Source organism: Ursus arctos, unplaced genomic scaffold, assembly GCF_023065955.2.
Source record: "Ursus arctos isolate Adak ecotype North America unplaced genomic scaffold, UrsArc2.0 scaffold_1, whole genome shotgun sequence".
NCBI classification, from domain to species: domain Eukaryota; kingdom Metazoa; phylum Chordata; class Mammalia; order Carnivora; family Ursidae; genus Ursus; species Ursus arctos.
In genome coordinates, this window is record NW_026622763.1 from 34,170,420 (window position 1) to 34,195,201 (window position 24,782).

Consider the following 24,782-nt stretch of genomic DNA (forward strand, 5'->3'; position numbering starts at 1 on the left):
AAATGGATAGAAGGAGTAGGAAAGAACTCCCATTTGTATTGGCTGACTTACACGTGCTTTCAATGTTTCTACAAACATCTGCTCAACTTCTGAGGCACAAAAATATGAACCCATTTTTTAGTGTCTATAAAACATGCATTTTTAAAGACTATACCTCTATCCCTGATTAACAGGTATAATGGACACAGTAACTTGTGGTTTTCTGTTTTTCATTTGCAACTTTGTACATGGGGGAATCACTACATGAAATTGAGACTTGTAGAGACAACCAAAATTCTGCCAAGAAAAATGACAAAAGCTGCCATTTGGGAACATCTTTGAGTAAGAAATGCCTCTTCCAAAAACACCAACTTACATCACTAGCAATCTCTCTTGAAGCCTTGGCTGCCTGGATTGGGATGGCGTCCAAACGCAAGTCACAGCCTTCCTTCCTGGACTCTTCCAAAGCAAGTTTATAGAGTTTCTGTAGAAAAGAGAGTCATTAATCATTACTCCTTTCATAAAAAAATAAAGCTGTTTATTATTAAATTTTCCCTGTCCTCATTTAAACTATCGAAAGAAATCCACAAAATCAAGTATGAGGGTGGGTTTCTACAAAACTGCTTCATAGGTGCATAAGGACTCTGAGGCACATGTTCTAAACTTTGGGATTTTACTGATTGCTAAATTTCAAAAAAAAAAATGGTGGGGAGATCAGTATGTGGTTGCCAAAATTTTGTTTTGCCAAATAAGCACATATAAAAAAATAACTACTTACTTTCACCATCATAATATAAAAGTAAGGCTATCTTAATACTACAGAAGGAAAAAGAATAAGGACATTATTTTCAAATTGAATATATTTGGATTTAAGGAAAACCCAATATATTGTGTTTATATTTTCATTTTGCTATGGACTCTCATCACAGACCATGATTAGTCTGTATGGTAGGCTTTCAGGATGATTGCCCTGATGAAAATACTGGTCCTGAAAGAGATGCCTAGAAAAATGCTTGCAAAGAGCATTAAATGGTAACCAGAACATTACTGAAGCACCAAAAGAACACACGGCATGATAACCCACTGGGTTCCAGTACAGCACCCTGCCTGCTAAATAATTGTTTAATCAAGTAATGACGTGATACCCACACTGACCGGTAGGGAAACGCAGTAGGAATGTCATTCCCATTGAAGTCTTTCTCCATAAGCGTTCCATTCTCTGATTCCCTGTTGCTAAAAGGCTGGTCTATACTGTGGATCTATCACACAGCCCAAAATGGAATCAAGAGAGAACTCTTTTCTGCTCATGTTAGTTTGGAGTATGTATAACAAATTAGTTGAAACATTTCACCAAGGAAATAGTTACAACAGCTCATTTTTTTTTTGCCTTACTGTTCATTATATGACCAATAGTGTACTCACATCACTGTAGTTTATGCGATTGAGTTTGGCAAGCATGATTTCTGGTGTGTCTGGCATGACGTGGATCGTTTTCTTATCATTGTCCCAGGCTTCAGTATATAAGCGCTGGGGGGAAAAAAGTGAGAAAAATTGTTTGGGCATTCACAGGCATTTTTCTTTTTGATTATGTGCCGATCACTTCTCCTCTAAACAAAGCAGAAGTAAAATGACTAAAGTTGCATAAATTCCTACTTTTCATGTAGATAAATTACTATTTCCAAGAGTATTTAGCTTACCAGTTTACTATTTCATTGACCCAGTTGTTACCGTTCCTTGTTAAAATTCTTTAACAATCTGAAAAGTATAATTGGGTTGCAGTAAACTCTGCAATTATGAAATAATTATAGCACATAGTATTTTTAATAGTTTAATATCTTGAAGTATTATTAAGTAACTATGGTATTATAATGGAAAAATCATTTTAAAAGGTATCCTAAATCCTAAAGGAATTATAGGAACGCCGTAACATGTCAGATTTTTTACATTTTCCTATGGTGAATTCCTCGATCTAACAGTAAGGGGTAAAAACTCACCTTACTCATGTTCATAGCATTGCTCTTTGCCAACACCTGCTCCGGAGTGTCAGTGATGCTGGTAAATTTCAGTGTCTCTGGACGCTGACGGTAGATATTTTCACTCAGTATCTCCATGGCCCTCTTGGCTTTAACAACTTCCACGGAATCAATCGGAACCCAGCCAATGCCTCTCAACCATTCAAGGTCTGACTTATATAAATTCTGCAAATCAATGGATAGGAATCATATTTCCTACTTCAAGTTTCAGATTCATAGTCACAAAATGGCTAGAGAAGTACAAAAGTACGGATGGACAGATAAAGCTCCCAGCCTAGCTCATCACTCATTCACGAGCATTATTGAATCTTGAGAATAATTTTTTTCCCTGAGCATTTTTTGGTATAGAGCATTGTACCAAGAATGATGAAAGAATTTTTGTAAAAACAAGAAGACACCTCCTCTTGAGGGTGTTACAGGATTTTTACACAAAAGCAGGGTTTCTTTAGCTTTGCAAAGTGCGACCTAACAGCTTCCAATGAGACCCCACACTCAGACCAAGGCTGTGTGAGTGCTGCAGTCACAAAACCTCTTGCCTTTCTAAGGGAAAAGAAGAGAAATTCAACTATAGTAATGAGTTTCAACATGTAGTAATATTAACCTTTGCAAATCACGCTCTTGACTTGCATTTTTTAAGTTGCGGTATAATTAACATGTAACAATGTATTAGTTTCAAGTGCACCACATAACTCAGTATATGTATATATTGTGAAACGATCACACGAAGTCTAGTTAACATTCATCACCACACACAGCTACATTTCTTGTGTGTAATAAGAATTTTAAAAACATCTTTTTATCCACCTTCAAAATCACAAAATGTCAAGTGTGTCACATGGTGTTGTAAAGACAATATATTAGATACTACCCTCATTATTCATTTCAGTTTACTCTCAATAGTGCATGCTAACTGTTTATAAGAATTTGATGACCAGTTTTGAAAAAGACAAGAATATCTTAGTATTTCCTTGTCAGTAGGTATAAAATATGAATGTTCATTGAAATAACTTAGCATCATATACTTCTGTTCCTACTTCTTCCACCTCCCTCCACACCCACGTTTCTACCTCTTCAGCCAAAAATGTGCAGCTATATATTTTTGAGAACTCAGTTTCATCTAACTCATGCAAAGGAAGCCTGAAACACCAGGAAGAAATATACCTGTATGTAACGGCCAATACATATTTTTTTTAAATGATTTTTTATTATATTATGTTAGTCACCATACAGTACATCCCCGGTTTCCGATGTAAGGCTCGATGATTCATTACGGCCAATACATATTTTATCTCCTCTTTTACGTATGACTTTTGGGGAAGAAAAACTGAAGTAAATTGTAGTGCTTTCTGTGGGAAACACTTTTTAAACATTTAATCGTATATCATTTAAAATACACAAATAAATTCCAGTCCACCGGCATCAGACAGAAGCCAGGGACATGTCTTAGATCTGCTTTCAACGTGCAGAACAAGCCTCAGGGGTACTCACGTCGCTCTGGAGGTCATAAGCTTTCCGAGCCTGGATGATGTCATTCTGGTCGGGCAGGCAGGTCCACTCGTGCAGGGGATGTCTATAGTCCACGTCGCTGACCAACGTCTGGCACAGCTTGGCCTGAACGATATTGAGCATGTCCACTGGGCTGCTGTACCTGGTCTTGTATTTCTCAAAATCCTTCTTGTACTCAAGGTCACTCTGCACTTTGGCAATGTGCAGAGACCACATTATCTTGGGGTCGTCGTGTACTGCTCGGGCACCGATGTGGTGACCCAACTGCTTACGATAAGCTTCTTTGTATTTGTACTGAAAGAGAGAAACCAGTGAGTAAGGAGGGAGAAGGAGGGAGCACCAAGGGCTATTTCCTGTCATTCTTTTTGTGATGAGGCTTTTCTCTGAAATCCTGAAGACTCTAGAGAGGTTTCAGGGCACCTGGCTGGCTCAGTCGGTTAAGCGGCTGCCTTCAGCTCAGGTCATGATCTCATGGGTCCTGGGAGTAACCCCTGTGTTGGGCTCCCCGCTCAATGGGGAGTCTACTTCTCCCTCTGCCTCTTCCCCCACCCCCACTCAGCCTTGCTCCCTCTAATAAATAAAGAAAATCTTCAAAAAAAAAATGAAAGACACTAGGGGAGTTTTATCACGTGCTGCTGAGACATCACACACTGGAAAATGCTTACTCCCATCCGAGAGGATGCTGTGCTCATTCGCACATTTCCACAGACTAACACCACAACGATCCCTTTATAGTATGGTAAAAAATTGTATGTTGATAAAAAGTGATTAAAAAGTGAACTCTGAAAAGGTGAGCTTAATTACAGTGATGAACAGTGTCTCAGAACTCGGTCCTGTGGGTGGACTCAAACGAGAGGTTTATTAATCTTTTTTTCCTAGGGTATTCTGAGAAACAATTTCCTCTGCACTAATAATATAGAAGGGGTAGCTTAAAAATAGGCAATTTTTGTTGTTTTAATAGGTACAGAATTTCCGTTTTGCAAAATGAAAAAGTTCTGGGAGTCTGTTGTACAATAGTGAGAATATCCTTAACACTGCTGAACAATACACTCCAAAATGGTCAGGACAGTAAATTTTACGTTATGTTTTTTAATCATGATTAAAAAGAAAAACCTACACAAACGGACAATTCACTACTATTTGGATTAATACTGAAGTTGTCCAGGAATCTGAGGTCTTCATTTTCAAGGTAAAGGAATAGTGATTTTGTGGACCCCTCAGCAAGGACACATAGCTTTTTTGCTATCCTCTGTCCTTCCTGAAGTCATGGGGGAGAACTCTGTTAAAGCCTGCTTCTTTCCTGGTATCTTTGTCTTGGGTATATCCTGGGGAGAGCTTATAAGCTTTTATGAGAAGCTCAACAGACGTCTATCTAGCTTTAATCAAGGCACTCAATCTTGTTAAGCAAAGACCAAAGGACAAGAGTCAAAAGAATCACATTCCAGGCCAGGCTTTGTCTCTATGATGCTTGCAATCTTGGGCAGGTTACCTACTGTCTCAAATCCTCAATTTATCTGCCTGCACAATGAAGGCAGGTAAGATGGGGGACTACAGACCTATGGATGATGACTACAGAATTCCCGCTATGACCCTCTGTAGGGTCCTGGCCTGTTGGTAGCAGCAAAGGGAAGGATGTGGTCAGCTCTTACATCACTGGCAATCTCCCGGGAGGCCTTGGCAGCCACGATGGGAATGGCGTCACTCCTCAAGTCATAGCCTTCTTTCTTGGCTTCTTCCATGGCCTGACGATAGAAGTTCTGAGGAAAGAAGTAATGGCTTTTAGATATAGTACTCACTTGCACTCTAAAAATGTATTTTTGCTAAAAGAAGACTACTTTGGATGCAGAACTCACTGCACTAAAATGTTCAGCCTTAAATCTTTTGAAAAAAATCTTTTACTCTCTCTTTATCCAAACTACGTATAAAAGGTGAAATTTTACATTCAGCAGGTTTGAACATATCAAGTTCTCTTACACAAACCCTTAGAGATTATAGACACCAAGTCAATACCTTTCAAGTGTGCTAGATCGTTCAGCACTTGCTCTTCTCACGAAACAACCAAGGGATGTTGATTTATTTAACACCACATTTGAATTAGGAACAATTTTATTAGCAAAGAATATGGGCGTGTAACAATACACAATACTACCGCTATGAGTATGTATGCAAAATAAAACAGTGCTGAACTAAGGATAATCTGCTGTTCCTGAATGTCTGTGTTAATATCAATTTGTTCCCTATTCATTTTGTCGACTGCTAGAAACTGCTAGCAGACATAGGAATAGCAGGTACCAAGAATTTATGAGTTGAAAGCACACAATTGATAAAATTACATTTGATAATTTTTTTCTGTAAATTGGAAAACGACCCCACTGTTCAGTTTCTGTGGTAAGTGGAACACAGGTGTTCCATGGGAACATAGTTTGAGAACCAGTGCATTAAACAAATCATCTATCCTGGAAGTGGTCAGCCGTTTTTGCTTGTGAGCCACCTATAAGAATTTTGACCAATGCTATATCATGTTAAAATAAAACTTAAAATAATTGCTAATATTTTTAAATCAAAACAAAATATACATTTTGATAATTTTTAAACATAAAAAGTAAAAATTATTGCATCTCTTAATGTTATTTTTGTGATTTATAGGAACTCATGGTACCTTGATTGAAAAAGATTTTGGTGGACATTAATGAATTAAATCAGCACGGTTTTTTGGTTTGTTTGTTTTTAATACTCTCAGGCATGCATCACATTAACTGCTGGCACAGGTGGGCCTTTCTTTTTTCTCTCTTTTTAGAAATAAAATCTTTATAAAATCTTACCTATATATCTTAAAGTATGTCTTAATATTTAAATATGTGTATTTTTCTTAATTTGAAAAATTTCAAACCTACAGAGAAGTTTTAAGAATAGTACAATGAACAGCCAGCTAGCCCTTTATTAACGCTTTTACCATATCTACTTTGTCTTTCTCTCGTGTGTATGTGTGGTATGTATATTTCTTATTTTCAATAATAGGAACCAATTGCAAGTAAACTGTAGACATCATGACTTTCACTTTTAAATGCTTAAGTTCATGTATTGCCTAAGAATAAAGTCGTTTTTACAACCGTAATATATTTATTAAATTTGGGAAGTTTAATATTGACACAATACTGCTAATAGATGGTGAATATTCAGAAGTCACCAACTGTTCCAATAACGTCCTTTATAGCACTACTGCTGTTCTACCTAGCACCCAAGTCAGGAACAGTGGCATTTGGCTGTCTCATCTGTTTCGGGGCCTTTAATCTGTGCTTTTTGTTTTAAAGTGAAAGAAGAGTGGCTAAGACAGAAGAAGTGGACACCACCTAAGACAGGGGCCCTCCCAGGCGGGTAACTTAGATGGGAACTAGGAGAGTGGAAGCTCTGTGAAGTGATCTGCTTAAAACACTGCAAGTCAGCATACCCACTGGAAAGACTGTTTTACACCTCAACGACACGTAAAGTGTCATCTGTATGCCCCAAACAGAGGCATAGTTCTTAAACTGGTCTATGATGGAATAACTTAATCCTTCATTTCAGTGTCTCCCCTTTCCTCTCTTAAGAGAGTTAACTGAGTCAAGGGAAGCAGTCTCAGAACCCATAGACAGTTCTGGAAAAAGGATTCAGAAATTACCTATGGTTTTAAGGGTAAACAATGATCTTGATTCTTTAGGGCTTTATCTTTCTTTCTACTTTATAATATTCAGTATTTTGTCATTGTTGAGGCTGTGTAAAGACAAAATTTTAAACGTAAGGAAAGCCTTTAAATGGTGTGGCAGAAATAATGAAAACTAATTGCTTCATTATTATGCCCCACTCTCATGTTAGATTGAATTTAAAATACTGGAATAATATCTTTAAATATGACACAGAGGTGCTTAATTTTTAAATGACCTAAGAGTCCTAGAAGGAAGTTTTTGTATGTTTTTAATGTAGATTATTAATACGTGACAAATTACATTCTTCCCAAGATACGGTTTTTATAAGGGAAAAGTTAAAGTGAAATAAGAATAAATTTGATACATTTGGGAAAAAATCCCAAGGGCATTTGGTCTTCCTAAAAATTCTTAGGAATGTTTATTTTGTAACTGGAAAGTCAAATAACTCCTCTATTATATTTTTCCTCGGAGGACTCTGTCCTTAAGCATAAGTGGAAAAAATGTGTTTAAATCATCTCATGTCTTCAGGCCAAACAAATAGATTTATTTCATTCTTTCAACGTTTGAAAAAGATGCAGGGCTTCAAAGAAGATAATACTTCTGGTCACCATCTAGACTACATTTTAAAGCTTGTTTGGTAAGTTATTTACCCAAGAGAACTAGAAAAAGTAAATGAAAATTTAAGAAAAAAAAGTTAAATGTGGTTGCTTTGTTTTTTGGTTTATATTTAATGAGCTAAGTGTGGAATGAAGGTACCAGGTGGGTTGAGAAAAAACTCAAGAGAGCTATTCTGAAATCTAATCTTCAGGAGACAGCCCTTAGGTAATTAACATGTTCGTGTCTTTTTATTTTATTTTATTTTATTTATTTTTTAAACTTTATTTTTTTTTAAGATTTTATTTATTTATTTGACAGAGACTACAGGAGAGGGAACACAAGCAGGGGCAGAGGGAGAGGGAGAAGCAGGCTCCCCTCTGAGCAGGGAGCCTGAACTGGGGCTCGATCCCAGGACCCCGGGATCACGACCCGAGCCAAAGGCAGACACCTAACGACTGAGCCACCTAAGTGCCCCGCTCATGTAATTTTAGAGAAAATAAATCAAGCTGAAAATTGTGGCAATAAAAGCCCAATTTCCTCTCAGTCTGGAAAAAACAAAAACAAAAACAAAAACAAAAAAATAACCAAACAAAAAAACACCTATCTCATCTGACCTAATTTTAACAAAAGGGAAAGGCTTAAAAGCGTCATTACAGTTTGAGATAGAAACTAATTTCATCTGTCTGGGGTGAGACAGACCTCTTGGGAAACGCTAAAGCAACAGAGAGCCTCTGTGGCCAAGAGAACAACAGCTTGCTCGAATTGCCAACAGCAATCAAATACTTATGATCAGGTTTTTCCTCAGGTCTACTTTATGATGCTGGAGGAAAGGACATCGTATCCTCTTGGTTTCTCACTTGTCATGGTTACTCGATACAAGCATGCCTCCTCTTTAGGGCCACATTATTATAATCAGAAGTAGTTAGTAGATAGAAGAATGAATATGGTCAAGTCTTGAAAACGAGTACTTAATGTTCCAATGCTCTCAAACAAGAAAAGTCTTTTTTTTTTTTAAATGAAGACACAAAAACATGTACAAAATCAACCTCTTCTTGAATAAACCAGAGAATTGTTGACTTTGGCAAGTAAAATTGGGCAAGAAGCTGTTTCTGCAGCAGTATTTCTGGGCTGCAAAGATATGTGATGACCAGTTTAGTGAGGTGGGAGATAACACATTTAAAAAATATATTTTATTGTCCTCAGGCAATTTTGAAATGGATGGATTTGAGAATTCTCATTTCAGTTCTTGTAAATAAACTTCAAGTTATTTTGAGCACATTATATAAATCTAACATGCATGGTAACTTGAGTGTATGGGGAAGAAATTCAAGTTTCTTAAGCATCTATTTTGCGTCAGGCTCTATGCTGGGCATATTACATACAACCTTACTTAGTCACCACAAAAAACTTTTCAAGATACGTATTTTTATCCCATTTTACAGGTAACTGAAGAAAAACTCACAGAATATTGAAGTACTAATCTGATAAATAGCAATCATTATTTTTAAATTAAAATTATAATTAGTTTCAATCACTCATAGTTGAGAGGTTTTTTTTCCTTCTCTGGACATAGAGACATTTTTTGTATTTATCTATTTCTGTATCTTCTTATCTATCTACCTTTTGATAGACAGCCATATATTCAGGGCAGGGTGATGGGCATAAAAAGACAAAGCTAAGCTAATTGGTGCATATGAGGATTAAATCCAGAATTCTAACTTTTTTATTACATCAGCAAAAAATCAATGTGGTCAGATCAAGAAACCAAAACAAATGGTCTTACCTCACTATAATTTATTTTATTTTGTCTTGCCAACATAATTTCAGGTGTATCAGGCATGATGTGGACTTGGGTCTTGTCTTTGTCCCAGGCTTCTGTGTATAAGCGCTGTGAATGATAAAAAGGGTAATGAATGAGAAAAACAATGTTTGTTGTAAATAGGAGTCTCCAATTTAGAGATCACGACAAAGCTGAAAGCCAGCCTCCTCACTATCTATGCTGTGTGCTGTATGCCAATACTCTTCGATCTCTTTGAAGTGACAAGATACTTATTGTCACTAAATATAAACGCAGACTAAGTAGAAAAAGAAAACGTGTGTGTTTCGTTACATGATCACCTCCAATTATATTACAAGTGTTTTCCAAGCATATACACATATCACTATATACTGTGGCTACCTTAAATTCTTCCCATGGTTTTGTTGTTTATGAACTGCAAATGTAACTGGGTACACCTTCTCCAGATTTCTTTTTGATAAATGTTACGGCAATTTGCATCTGACTTGTTTTACATTCACATAGATGAGTACTCAACAAGAAAGAAACCTTGATATCAAACCATCATTGATATCAAACTCCCACTGACTGAAGACAAGTTGAACACCAAACATCTATCCTATTCTTTACTCTGGCTATTTCACAAGAGATGTCAAAGCAGAAACTCCCACATACATTTTTGGAATCCTGATGTAACTGCATAGAGAATGCAACCAAATCACTAAACACAATATGGCAATTGGATAAAATGAAAAACACTAAATTAACCATAGATATTCTCAAGGATGTATGGTTCCATTTTACTTCCCCCCAAACTGGGGGCTTACCTTGCTCATATTGAGGGCGTTGTTCTTGGCCAGCACCTGTTCCAGGGAGTCAGGCACACTGGTGAACTTCAGCTTGTCCGGAGGCTGGCGGTAGAGGTTGTCACTCAGTATCTCTGCGGCTCTCTTGCACTTGACCACATCCACAGACCCGATGGGGACCCAGCCGATGCCTCTTAGCCACTGGAGATCTGATTTGTAAATGTTCTGGTGAGATCAAACACAAAAGCAAATATTACTAAAGCAGATTTAAACAAATGAGACTTGATTTAAAAAAATGAAAAAAAAAAAAGACTGAAAAACTTTAATAGCCAAATTTCATGTCTATGTATTTTCAAATATGAAGCCCAATTAAATATAGCTTGATGGTATCATATTCTCTCTAAAAGAAAAGGTGCAATCAACGAGAGGCGGAAAGAAAAACTGTTATTACTTTTGAGGGCTCTAACTAATCCTAGACCATTATCTATGTATCACTGTGCATTATTATCATAAGCATGGTCACCAGATGTATACAATGGGTCCTGGTACTCACGTCACTCTGGAGGTCATAGGCCTTCCGAGCATGGATGACATCATTCTGGTCAGGCAGACACATCCATTCATGTAGGGGATGTTTGTAATCTATGTCACTGACTAAGGTCTGGCACTTCTTGGCCAGCACCAACCCCAGCATGTCCACTGGGCTGCTGAACTTGGTCTTCCACTTCTCAAAGTCCTTCTTGTACTCCCTGTCACTCTGGATCTTGGCCACATGCATGGACCACATCATCTTGGGGTCATCCTCAACCTTCCGGGCTCCAATGTGGTGGCCAAGTTGCTTTCGATAACCATCTTTGTATTTGTACTGAAATAAAGGTAGTCATTTAAAAAATAAACACAAATGGGAAGGGCTGAAAGTCCTTTAGTTTAAAACATCATTATTTTAAATTTGGAATAATCTAAATATCAACTTATCTCATCCTAAATTCTGATTTGACTTCACAGCAGTGCTCTAATGGGAAAACAGGCCGATCTAGATAGTTCTATGGTTTGCAGACATTAAGTCCCTGGAAATAAAGGCAGCAACGCTTCCAGAAAATCAATCACAACAGTACTGTACACAAAAGTACAATGCTGCCTTTTCTTCATCTTGGGCCAGTGAAATCACTAACCTAGAAATTTTACATATGATTTTGAGAATGCTACTCCCCAGTCCACAGGTACCATAATACCTCTCCCACCCATCCCTCAGGCCTCCCAATTCTAGCTCTGTTGATCTTCACTGGGTCACCTGACTCCCTAAAATTGGCTTGCGTTTTCTATCCTGCATACCCTGCTCTGTTGGAGATCAAATTTGGCTGGGGTTTCTTGGGATTCTTCGAGTGAGAACACAGATTATATAACTACAAGAAAGCATTTTGATGGTAGTGGTAAGTGCTGACTGGATAGTCTCTTTTCACTTTAGGCAACAACATCACACAAATCCTAATGTGTATTTATGGAGGCCTGAAATCTTCACCAAAGGACCCACTTCTTTCAGAGACAGCAGAAAGAGAAATCAGGAACACCATTTTATCGCTTTTGGAACACCATTTTATCGCTTTTGGTGGTCTTCGCTTTTCTGTTTTCATTTAAAAAGAACTCAAAAGGAAACACTTAAGGTAATTTTCCTAAGAAAGAGTTGGCCAAACTCCAGATCAGGTTCAGGGAAAGGTACATTTTCCTAGACCTGGCTGAACCAGGTCTTTTTCTCATGTTGAGCCAACACATGTAACCAAGTTATTTTTTTTAACCCTCTGGCATTTTCTCATTTCTTTATAAGCTATGTGCTCAAAATATGGAGATGAATGTCTCATAATTGTAGATACGAACAATTATAGATTCAAATTCAATTTTATACTGAAGTTTAGGATACCCTCTCCACCTATGGGACATGAATATTAAAGTTATTTGGAGTTAAAAATATAAAAGAGCTTTCTCCAATGAAGAACTTTTTTTTTTTCACTTAAAGCACAATAAGTGTGCTTTAAAGGGTACCCAGAGGCATCTCCCTACTGTAATTATGATCATCCCCCCCGCCTCCATCCAGCTATGTGCATACATGGAGTGCAGCTACTCACGTCACTGGCGATCTCCCTGGAGGCCTTGGCCGCCACGATCGGGATGGCATCGCTTCGCAGGTCGTAGCCTTTTTTCTTTGCTTCTTCGTTGGCGAGTTTATACAGAGTCTACAGAAATAGTGTCAGAGTAAAAGGTTGGACAGCAACAATTGGGAGATTACTAAGTGAATAATTTTTAAAAGGACAGGCTCTGGAAATAACCTAAATTTCTAGCAATATTGAAAGTAAATTACATCTTACCAAAAAAACAACCAACCAACCATATACATAGCTTTAGAAATCACTGTGATCTATCAATGGATATTAACATAGATTGATTTATTAATCCACTTTATATATTTTAGATTAATATAGATCATGTGGTTTGAAATATTATGCATATCAACATAGATTAATATAATCCAATAATATAGATCAATTGACAAAGCCTCAATTTCTACATATTTTTAAGTGAAAAAACTGTAGAACAATGTTTAATATTATTCATTTATATATAAAATATATACACTTATATACTTATATTCATTTCTTTATTAAAACATCTTTCACAATCATGTGATACTTTATAATGTTTAAAAAACAAATGAAAAAGGACTGAAGTACAATTTAAAACATAGCTGACTGGACTATAATCACAACATTAAGATTCTAAATTTTGGCTGTATCATGATAGTAAAACATGCGCCTATAAATTACATTTTACCTAAAAAAAAAAAAAAAAAAAGAAAAGAAAAGAAATCAGTGCTGTTCATAGAGAACACTTCTTTTCCCATGCCTGAAGCTTTCTTTCTATAGAAGGAGCTCAATTATTTTTCTCTGACCTTTCTCTTTTCTCTGCCTGTGAAGAGATGCACTGACTTATGGATTTATTTAACTGGTAGGGATGGGATAACTGGACACTCCCTGCTTAGCTTTGACCTGTTCTCTCTAGGAATAAGCCCAGTGCTCTTCTCTGTTTCTCTGGGCTCTAAGCAAGACCTTAGCCGTGATGGGAGTGGAGCTGAGTGCCCTGCTCCAGTGTGGCCTCTGTCCAAATGGGAACCGAATTCTGGGGTTTAGTTAGGCTCATTTAATTCTCTTACAAATGCATCCTTGAACCTAACTTTCATGGTAAAAAAAAAAATATGAGATTTCAACTTCTATTTATACTCCTCTGTTTTACCTCTCAATTTTATTCAGGATCCAGGTAGGAAAAAGGTACGTATTCTCAGAGTTCCCCTTGGTAAGATTGCCAGATTTAGCAAATAAAAAGATAGCATGTCCACTTGGACTCAAGTATTAGGTAAACAACAAGTAGTGTTTCAGTATAAATATTGAGCCAGTATTTTATCTGGCCATCTTACCCCTTGGAAATGCCAAAATATTCCTCGGCCCCACTGACCCACACTGGCAATCACCATAAACTAAAACGGTAACGTGACTTTAGTTTGACAACAGAATCATATAGCATATAATATCAACCCAGAAACGAAAGGTTGTGATAGGAGCGTTCATACACAGAGCCACACGCATCACAATAGCTGAGGCCTGAGAATCTCCATAAAAGTTAAGTACAGGACAACAAACAGTAACAATGATAACAAAACCAGCGCAGCAGCACAGAATTCTGCAGCTACCTCACTGTAGTTGATCTTGTTCTGCCTTGCCAGCATGATCTCCGGGGTATCAGGCATGATATGCACTTGAGTCTTGTCTTTGTCCCAGGCCTCTGTGTATAAACGCTATCAAGAAGATGTTGATAGAAAACCATGTGAAGATGTGGTACACACACACACACACACACACACACACACACACAGAGGAATATTACGCAGCCATCAAAAAGAAGGAACTCTATCCATTTGCAATAATGTAGATGGAACTAAAGGGTATTATGCTAAGCAAAGTAAGTCAGAGAAAGACAAATACCGTAGGATTTCACTCATATACAGAATTTAAGAAACAAACAGATGAACATAGGGGAAGGGAAGGGGAAAATAAAGTAAGATAAAACAGAGGAGACAAACCATAAGAGACTCTTAACCTTAGGAAACAAACAGGGTTGCTGGAGGGGAGATGGGGTAACTGGGTGATGGGCATTAAGGAGGGCACTTGAGGTAATGAGCGCTGGGTGTGGTATGCAACTGATGAATCACTAAATTCTACCTGTGAAACTAATAATACGGTATATGTTAATTAAATTGAATGTACATTTTAAAAATTTAAAAACCATTTGAAATAGGAATTACAAAAAGTCAAATAAAGTGTGATTATTATTAATCTAGTTAGAAAAAGTAAACCAAACTTGGGTATAGGTATTCCATTTGAGGTTTGAGTCTTAATGTTGGCTATCGAGGTTAAAACTGGGGATAATGAAGTTATTTAGAGGATTTCAAGTATGTAATTCGGGAGGTAAATGTGACCCTACACTTCGATGTGTAATTTTAAGTGCACTAGCCGTTAGAGTATGATAGCCTCTTCTAGCATCTTTTTTTTTTTTTTTAAGATTTTATTTATCTATTTGACAGAGAGACAGGCAGCGAGGGAGGGAATATAAGCAGGGGGAGTGGGAGAGGAAGAAGCAGGCTCCCAGCAGAGGAGTCCGATGCGGGGCTCAATCCCAGAACACTGGGATCACGCCCTGAGCCGAAGGCAGATGCCCAACGACTGAGCCACCCAGGCGCCCCTCTTCTGGCATGTTAGAGAAGCTCGAGGCAGCCGGGGCTCACCTTGTTCATATTGAGGGCGTTGCTCTTGGCCAGCACCTGTTCCAGGGAGTCAGGCACACTGGTGAACTTCAGCTTGTCCGGAGGCTGGCGGTAGAGGTTGTCACTCAGTATCTCTGCGGCTCTCTTGCACTTGACCACATCCACAGACCCGATGGGGACCCAGCCGATGCCTCTTAGCCACTGGAGATCCGATTTGTAAATGTTCTGTGAAGAGGGAAAATGGCAGAAACTCTTCAGTAAGACTAAAAGATTCAGGGTACAGAGGCCAATGCAATCGCTAATAACATACAATACTAGTAAGTTGTGTGTTGTTTTTTAATAGAAAATAAGCTCACTGTGTTAGACAGACTAAAAGAGCAACTACATTAAAAAACAACCCGGAAAGGTCTCCTAGCCATAACAAAAAGTGGTCATAATGTTTCCTGTTGTAAGGAGAGGAATAATCTAAACTAATATGTTCTGTCAGTCAGGTCAGTGGATATTATTATAAAGTCTGTGTGTACAGGAAAACAAAGCCATCCCAGAGTGGGGGAAACCACAGATACGTCCAACTGCAGGCTACCAGTAAATAAATGTTAGGCCTAGTCAAAGGACATCCTCTGTAGCTACTAATAGCCACATTTTAAAGAATGTTGGCTACTTATAGAAATGTCATTAATATAACATTACATGAAGAAAAAACATAAAACAATGTCTGTGGATAAATTACATGAGCAGGAGTGGGCTTTTTCAGTGGTTTGATTATGTTGGGTTTTATTGCCTTCTATGTTTTTTTTTTTCCTTGTATTTCAAAATACCTGTAATGCTCTTTAAGAATAAAAACAAAAAGAAGTGAAGATCTAGTCATGGCATAGAGCCGCTGAAGCACCGAGCAGACCTTTCCCGGCCTCAGCCCTGCCCAAGGCTCAGGCCATGTCATTGGTCCAAGGCCCCGGTCTCTTCCCACCAAGTGCTCAGGATGAGAAGATGGACTCCTTTCCAGAACTGTTTTTCCATACCTTTCTCTTGTGATTTATTTTAAATCATTTTTCTGCTAAGGATTTTTGTGAACCCGTTAAGTATTCATAACTACTTCACAGCAAAGGAACTGGACCTTTGCCCAGCTCATTTGAAGAATTTTACCCGTAACAACAATTAAGTAGAAAATAGAGACTGATATTTTGCAGTCTAGACAAAAAGCCTGTTGGATTGCCCTATGCTGACTACTAATTGCCCCGAAACAGCAACAGCAAGAATGAAAACAATAACATTTCATGCCTCAGGAGTGCTTTTTAACTTTCAGATGACTGTTAACTTTCAAATAACCATTAAAGCTGTATATCATAGGGCTGGGGAGATCTTGGAAAGGCACTCAACAAATAGACAGAAGCAGGCAGTCTGTCAATGCTGTCACTCCAGGGGTGACATTAGCCATTTTAATTCTCTTTCATGCACAGGCAAAGCCTTTCTATTTGGACACAATTGCAAAACACAGGGTTGTGTCAAAAACTACCGAACAAATGCGGGCGTTTTCACAGGTGGGCTGTACAGTTTCCAGTAAGGGCCAATTAATGTATAATTATTATTCATTTGTTTTATTCTCCCAAATCCTCTAATGCTTAATAATCCCTTCAAACAGTTATAAACTACAAGCCTTAGGAACTGTGCTCCTCACACCCAGATTTGATGCTGAAAGCAGCTGCGCTAAGTACTAGGGTCTGTCAGCACCATTGCACCCCTCCATGAGAACTGTGCTAAGAGAAGAAAATGTCAGCGAACTGACCCAATAGTTTACAAACACAGCAACTTCTCTTATTTCATAAGCATCACAATTAGCATGGGAGCAGGCATCAGAATTCTAATGAGAACCTCATTTGGTTTGCAAAGAAGCTAAAAACAAATTTCGGAGTAATATTTTTAATAAACATGTGTTGTTTCTACCCCCTTAAAGAATAAAAGAAAATGTCTCCCTCTGGTGGACTCTGAATTCTAACATTGCATAATTCCGGTTTTGTTTTTATAGGACCAAATCCAGATTGTAAACTTCATTTCCTTATAAAGCCTGTTAAACATATTCACAATGAAGCAGTAAAAGTATATTCTGATTGAAATCTCACTCACTGATCAATAACTCTTAGGTTAAGTGGGCCAATGGGTTGCATATGAACGATAACTTTCATATAGTTTAAATTATTTCTGAACACAGCTCTTTTACAGATGCTGGTACTCACGTCACTCTGGAGGTCATAGGCCTGCCGGGCATGGATGACGTCGTTCTGGTCAGGCAGACACATCCATTCATGTAGGGGATGTTTGTAATCTATGTCACTGACTAAGGTCTGGCACTTCTTGGCCAGCACCAACCCCAGCATGTCCACTGGGCTGCTGAACTTGGTCTTCCACTTCTCAAAGTCCTTCTTGTACTCCCTGTCACTCTGGATCTTGGCCACATGCATGGACCACATCATCTTGGGGTCATCTTTGATGTTGCGGGCTCCAATGTGATGGCCGAGCTGCTTGCGGTAACCATCTTTGTATTTGTACTGAGATGAAAACACACAAATCAGGTTTTTATTATAAGCCCCTGGAGGTCAAAAGTCTGTACAAAATCACCTTGCTTACATCAGAGTTGTAAATTGACTTTTGCTAATAAACACTAACTCAAGTTGGTATCCTAACCTTTACCCTTGAAGCTTACAGAGGTAAGAAAATAGATAGAACACATATAATTGTAGTGCATATCCCCAATCACCTCTGGCCTGGTAATAAGGAATAATTCTGGAGGCAGGTAGTGCCCACAGCGGGGAGAGGCCATTTGAACAAGAATTTGGAGAAATGAATTTTGGGTACTAAAAGTATGTCAGGAAAGAGATGCACTTGGTGACATGGCATGTTTCATAAGTCATAAAGTAAGTGTCTGGTTCCTGGAAGGATTTAGTACTTTAGATCAAGGACCTAGTTTAGTATTAGTACACCAGGTATTATACTATTATAAACAGACAGTATATTATTAGTATACTAATATAACACTAGTATTATTACACTAGTAAAGCTGATGTAGGAATCCGACTTGTTAGAGCATGCTCCCAAAACTCATGGGTTCTACTTCTGCATAGGCCAAGAATATTTTTAATATTCCATGTTCAATGATGTCCTGGGATCTGAGTCAGTTATTCAAAATACATGCCTCTAGTCTCAAAGATCACTAAGTAAGAGAAGTATGGATGGGTTAGCAGGAGGCAATACGGTACAGTGGGAAGTAATGAAGTTGTCTGGAGTTTTAATTCTACCACCTACTAAGAGCTTGATGTGAGACAAGTTGCTTAAGCAATCCACAAAACAGGATAATGACAAAACTTACATGCTACGATAATTATGAAGTATAGATAACACATGTCAAGCTCTTATCACAGAATTCTCAATACTTCTGAGTTATTGTTATTTATAATTGTTGACATAAATTCATGGGGAAGGTACAACATACATACACTAAAGTGAGTCACTAACACAGTATGAAGGGCAGTGTATTACCATATTCCCAAATACTGGGCCAGCAGTGGTCTGTTCCTCACGAAGCGCCTGAGGCACCATGAAGGGATGATGGTTTTATTCTGGGACGTATGTGCTACAGCCAGCAGCTCTTATTAAGGGTGCAATCTTGGGCTAGTAGCCACCTCTGGTACTGATCCACTGCCTTCTTTTCATAATCTTAGAAGGGTGAATTATAATGTCAAGTGTCATATGAACTTTGTGAATATTGTATAGTAAAATGTAAAAAAGCCAGGACCTGATTTTTCACTGGGAATACTTGAATTTATGAGTTATACTTTCTAGAAGCACTGTGATAATTTTTATATCTCCAAGCCTGCAGCTGTGCTCTAATAATTTCCACGTGAATGGATCTTTCTCTATTTTCGATAGGTCAGTTTTCATTGAAGATACTGTGTCTTAAAGGTTATAAACCCCTTGTATGAACATTAAATTTTTCATTGCCCTCAAAACTAGGTTTTTGAAAAATCCCACATAAATACATTAGAACATATTTCCGAAGAGCAAGGAAAGTTCTTTTTGAAGATTTAATCCAGTGAAAATGTCACTTCAGCCTGATTATATACTCACGTCACTGGCGATGTCCCTGGAGGCCTTGGCCGCCACGATTGGGATGGCATCGCTTCGCAGGTCGTAGCCTTTCTTCTTTGCTTCCTCATTGGCGAGTTTATACAGAGTCTAAGTTTGGGTAAAAAATATATAAATACACATAGATGTTGACATTCATATCCAAAAACTGACAGGGGACTAAAATAATTCACTAAATTTGACACAGGAAGGCACCTATAATAATCTCACTCTAAGAGTTCTAAGCCTTTGCATTGTTTGCTGAAGACTTAAAAATGATACATATATAGAACATTGTACCTTTTTTATTTTAAAACGCACGTTGAATTAACTAAATATAGATATTATCCACTGTTTCAAAATTTTTAGTTACAACCATGAATCAGTTTTGCTTCAGAGGGGAGGGGGGTGGGGGAATAGGATAGGCTGGTGATGGGTAGTAAGGAGGGCATGTATTGCATGGTGCACTGGGTGTTATACGCAACTAATGAATCATCGAACTTTACATCAGAAACCAGGGATGTACTGTATGGTGACTAACATAATAAAAAATATTATAAATAAAAAAAAATGAAGAGAACTAAAAAATTAAGCTGAAACTCATGGGCATAAGGTGGCAAAATGTGAATAAGAGGAAAGACTTGATTAACTGTTGATCATGGAAATTAATTCAATCCACATTGATTCTGCACCGACTGTGTGCTTTGACTATACTGGGTACTTAGGAATCAGAGGAATAGGAGACTTCTGCCATCGTTAAGGTTTCTGGGGGAATTCATGGAAAGACTGGTAGCCTACAGACTAAGCTACCAAAAAGTCAAACTATGAGGGGTGATTTAACCATATTATTGACAAAGAGCTCCAGGAAGGAGTGTTTAATTCTGAATTGAGAATCAGGAAGGTTCCTGCAGAGGGACTGATTTTCTCACTGGACCTTAAGTGAGGAGTATGGTTTCAGTAGACTGGGATGGCAGTAAAGGCCAGAGGGCATTGCATGAATCAAAGCACAAGGGAGTGAAAGTGTAGAGGTATCAAAGGAAGTGGGGAGCAGTGCGAGGGACAAGTGGCAGGAAAGGACTGAGAAGAACCTGGAGTTGGTTTGAAGGCTTAGTGCTAATATAAGTTTGTGTTTAATTCCATAGGAAATAGGAAACCAACAATAATCTTTGAGGAAGAGTGACATAATCAGACTTGCATTCTATCTTCCTATCCTAAATGAGAAAAAAAAAAAAAAAAGAATTGAACTAAGCTGAGAGAAAAGACAGAGAAAGCAGACCAGGCAGTTTAGGTCTTCGAACCAATAGCAACACTATAGCCTCCCTGTGCTTTTGCAGCAAAGACAGGGCGTCCAGAATTCCAGAAATGCTGAGTGGCCAGTTACAGAGGCTCTTTGTCTTCTGAAATTCCTGCACATACAATACATGCTTTCCTGTAACAACACAGGACCCATATTATAGGTTTAGCTAAAAAATTCACTCCTTTTCGCTTTGCAAGTAGGACTTGATGTTTTTCGGTTTTGGAGACAATGAAGAGCTAGTTATATAAGCTCTAAAATTATAGTTAAAGCTAAAATTATATCATATATGGAAAATATATCTAGCACAGCAATACAGCATAAGGAGAAGATAAATGTATATTTAAACTATTGCTAATTTCCCAACTAAAAAAATTGCTAAAAGAAAAAGGTCTGATTAACCTTATGATTACTGCTTAAATCATCAGGTCGTATATCCTTCACTTCATAAGTGATTATTTGTATTACCTGAACTTTCTTGTTTAGGATAAGGATTGAGAAATGCAAGAGTTGCTATTCACAGGAGCAAGAACAAAGATTCTTTATAAAGCTGTTATATAATAGTATATCACCCTGGGCAGATTAACTGCAATAAGAAACAGCATGCAAACTTCACAGAATTAGCACGTGCTCTCACCTCACTGTAGTTGATTTTGTTCATTCTTGCCAACGTAATTTCTGGTGTGTCTGGCATGATGTGGACCTGGGTCTTGTCTTTGTCCCAGGCTTCCGTGTATAAACGCTATCAGAGGAAATATATAATGTCATCAGGAAAAAAATTCAGCACATAATTAAGAAGAATTTCAGGGTCACAAGAACTTTATAAACAGAAATAACAAAAGGTCATATACATCTTATATAGGTTATATGCTATGTATGGCAGACACATCATCAAGTAATTGGTTCATAGAACAGATATTTAGTGCCTTATGATAATCTGAAATGTATGTTAACAAAAGGAAATTGAGAGTGTCTTTTATGCAAAGATGGTTTTCCATAAAAATATGTCATTTTTCAAAACTATGAAACAACTACTGAAGTAAAAATTAAATATAAGTGACACATAGATAAATAGAAATGGATGGATGGAGAGATGTCTTTTGTGGCTCAATGCTTGCATGCTTGCTTTTCTTGATTATGCTGCTTTTTCTTTGACTTGGCTTTAGGAGTCCTACCTTGGTTCTCTGAACTTTGAAGCCTCACCTTGTTCATGGTGATGGCGTTATTCTTGGCTAACACTTGTTCCAAAGAATCAGTCACACTGGTAAATTTGAATTGGTCTGGAGGCTGGCGATAGATTTTATCACTCAAAATTTCAGTTGCCCTTTTGCATTTTTCCACATCCAAAGAGCCAATAGGAACCCAGCCGATGCCTCTCAACCACTGCAGATCTGACTTGTACATATTCTGTTGAGACAAACAGTCAATAAATATTTATCTCTGCATTGGGAAAACATTTTCATCTAAAGGATATGAAATAAGGAGCACTCTTGAAAATACAGTTTGATGGACAGGCAGTGTATCAGACAATATTTCTTTTTGGTCTGGGAAGTTAAACAATACTCACAAGGAAAGAAGAAATGCTATTCCTGCCTTGCAGGGGCTGGTAAGCTTGGTGCCACCTATCGCTACCTTCTCCAAGGGGTGTTAATTCACTGATTTCCTACCTTTGCATGCCACTATGATCCTCACATACTCACATCGCTCTGGAGGTCATAGGCCTGTCGAGCATGGATGACGTCATTCTGGTCAGGCAGGCACGTCCACTGGTGTACGTAGTTCTTATAGTCTATGTCACTGACTAAGGCCTGACATTTCTTGGCCAGCACCACTCCCAGCATGTCCACTGGGCTGCTGAACTTGGTCTTCCACTTCTCAAAGTCCTTCTTGTACTCCCTGTCACTCTGGACCTTGGCCACATGCATGGACCACATCATCTTGGGGTCATCATGTATTGCTCGTGCACCAATGTGATGGCCAAGCTGCTGACGATAGCCTTCTTTGTACTTGAACTAGAGGAAGAAAAACACTTATCATCAACTATTTTAGCTTTTAGTAAAAAGCAATTACTAGGCCCTAATTTTCCTGTTCGTTAAAAATATGATTTCTTTCTGTATATAAATACATGTACTTTGTAAACCATTTAGAAAATAAAGAATATGTATACAAAAAAATAAAGACATTATCCTACCATTCAGTGATAACCATTGTAGAACTGCTTTTTATAGTGTGTGTGTGTGTGTGTGTGTGTGTGTGTGACAGAGAGAATAAAATTAGAATAGGACTTGCTTTTTCTAGTTATTATACAAGCATTCTTCTGTGTCATTAAATATTCTCTATAAACATGAATTTTAATAGCAGGTATTACATTATATTGGTACATATTAATACTTTTAACCCTTCTGTGATTGTTGACCATTTATTTTTAAATTATGATGGTTACTTCTCATATTTAGGAAATAAAGAATATATTCTTGACCTCATGGACTAATGAAATAGAAGGATAAAAGTTCCTAGAAATGTAAGCAAAGATATCACTTAAAGAAAGTAAATATTGGCAACCAATCACAGGTGCAGAAGCAAACATATGGTACAATGGATGGTTGGACTATGAATAATGTGTCCTGTTCATTCATCCCTTGTAGGTTCATTGGTTCATGAGGCATGGGTTAATTTTGAAGGAATCCTACAATGAGTTCAATTGTATATAAGAATATATCATGTGGACAAGCCCAAAGGATGTCTGAACTATAGTCGAGTATCCAATGCTTTCATTCAGCAGGAAATGGACACTATTTTGAAATGCATGTTGCTATGGACTCAACCATAACTTTGCATTGAGAATTTTATTACCATTATTTTAAACTATTTACTTAGAAAAAAGACTGTTGGCAAGAACTTTAACCTCATAGCTTACTTGCCCCACTATATAACCAGGAGAGAGAAAAGTCTTTGAGCCAAAGCTAAGGCAAAGAACTTTTTAGGTGCACTTACTTCACTTGCAATGTCTCTGGAGGCCTTGGCCGCCCTGATGGGAATGGCATCCAGCCGCATATCATAGCCTTTCTTCTTGGCTTCTTCTAGGCCAAGTTTATATAGTTTCTGAAACCGACATAAATCATCATCAGTTTGATTTATAAAGTGCTCTGTAAGTAAAATATACCATGCACCATGAATATATTGCTTACCTCGCTGTAATTTATTTGGTTTTGTTTAGCCAGTAAAACTTCAGGAGTATCTGGCATAATGTGGACAGTGGTTTTATCTTTATCCCAAGCTTCTGTATAGAGGCGCTACAGCAAACAAAACAGACATGATTAGCACAGGCTAGTGATGAATAGAGACATAAAAATAATCTGGTTCTTCTTTCTTTTAATCTGGTTCTTAATGAGAATAAAGGCAGTCTGCTCTGTGAGTTGGTATTTGTGACATCTTCAGGTCTAGATGTCTCATATCAGTAAAATGCACAGGACTTAATTAAAAATCACTTAAAAACCACTTAAAAACTACAAAAGAATTAAATATGATTTTTCTTTTATAGAAACAGATGTCCATGTTTACACACACACACACACACACACACACACACACACACACAAATACCCCCTTCAAGTAAAGACAAGACTTACATGGTTCATGGTAATAGCATTGTTTTTTGCCAAAACCATTGGGATGGAGTCCATAAGGCTGGAAAACTTGAATTTATCTGGGTGCTGACGGTAAATGTGATCACTCAAAATCTGGGTAGCTCTCTTGTTCTTCTCATCCTCAAGAGAGCCACTAGGTAACCAGCCAATGCCTCTTAGCCACTGAAGGTCGGCCTTGTACAAATTCTGAAATTACAGGTGACAAACCACTTAACATAAGCATAATAATATGCCCCTAAAGAAATATATATTTTACTATGCTATATATTTAAATGCTTGAATTCCTGGGAAATTTACAAATTTTGGTTTGAGTTGTGAATCAATGGAATAGTCAAATTAGAAGCATATTTTGGAAAACATTTTATTTTGGAAAACATTTTAGATAGCAGCACATACAGAACGATCCGACTCTTCAAGATCAGAATCTTAGAGGCTTTCACCAAAGCAATGAGGGCTTTGTTGGCTCTTTCTCTGTGGGATAATGGTGCCTCCAGATATTTGGGGGAGTGGATGGGCCACGGGCAGTAATCTAGGGAT

General features: G+C 37.8%; 1 protein-coding gene and 1 long non-coding RNA gene across 51 annotated transcripts in view; both read right to left on the reverse strand.

Moving 5' to 3' along the window:
* The window catches only part of NEB (nebulin), a 232,153-nt gene that overhangs the window by 116,392 nt on the left and 90,979 nt on the right, over positions 1-24,782 (reverse strand). For all 50 annotated transcript variants that reach the window (XM_057317597.1, XM_057317600.1, XM_057317623.1 and 47 more), the window contains 19 exons: positions 24,228-24,431; positions 23,787-23,891; positions 23,593-23,700; positions 22,299-22,610; positions 21,802-22,005; positions 21,236-21,340; positions 19,308-19,415; positions 17,420-17,731; positions 15,210-15,413; positions 14,118-14,222; positions 12,502-12,609; positions 10,935-11,246; positions 10,403-10,606; positions 9,582-9,686; positions 5,168-5,275; positions 3,501-3,812; positions 1,974-2,177; positions 1,402-1,506; positions 356-463 (listed from right to left, as the gene is read on the reverse strand). In XM_057317597.1, coding sequence (XP_057173580.1) covers positions 356-463; positions 1,402-1,506; positions 1,974-2,177; positions 3,501-3,812; positions 5,168-5,275; positions 9,582-9,686; positions 10,403-10,606; positions 10,935-11,246; positions 12,502-12,609; positions 14,118-14,222; positions 15,210-15,413; positions 17,420-17,731; positions 19,308-19,415; positions 21,236-21,340; positions 21,802-22,005; positions 22,299-22,610; positions 23,593-23,700; positions 23,787-23,891; positions 24,228-24,431 — 3,333 coding nt within the window. The remainder of the gene's footprint in view (positions 1-355; positions 464-1,401; positions 1,507-1,973; positions 2,178-3,500; positions 3,813-5,167; positions 5,276-9,581; positions 9,687-10,402; positions 10,607-10,934; positions 11,247-12,501; positions 12,610-14,117; positions 14,223-15,209; positions 15,414-17,419; positions 17,732-19,307; positions 19,416-21,235; positions 21,341-21,801; positions 22,006-22,298; positions 22,611-23,592; positions 23,701-23,786; positions 23,892-24,227; positions 24,432-24,782) is intronic.
* Positions 1,552-1,798, reverse strand: LOC130544701 (uncharacterized). The gene is made up of 2 exons (XR_008961189.1): positions 1,677-1,798; positions 1,552-1,586 (listed from the first exon to the last, which is right to left on the reverse strand). It is a non-coding gene; the product is annotated as an uncharacterized LOC130544701 (long non-coding RNA).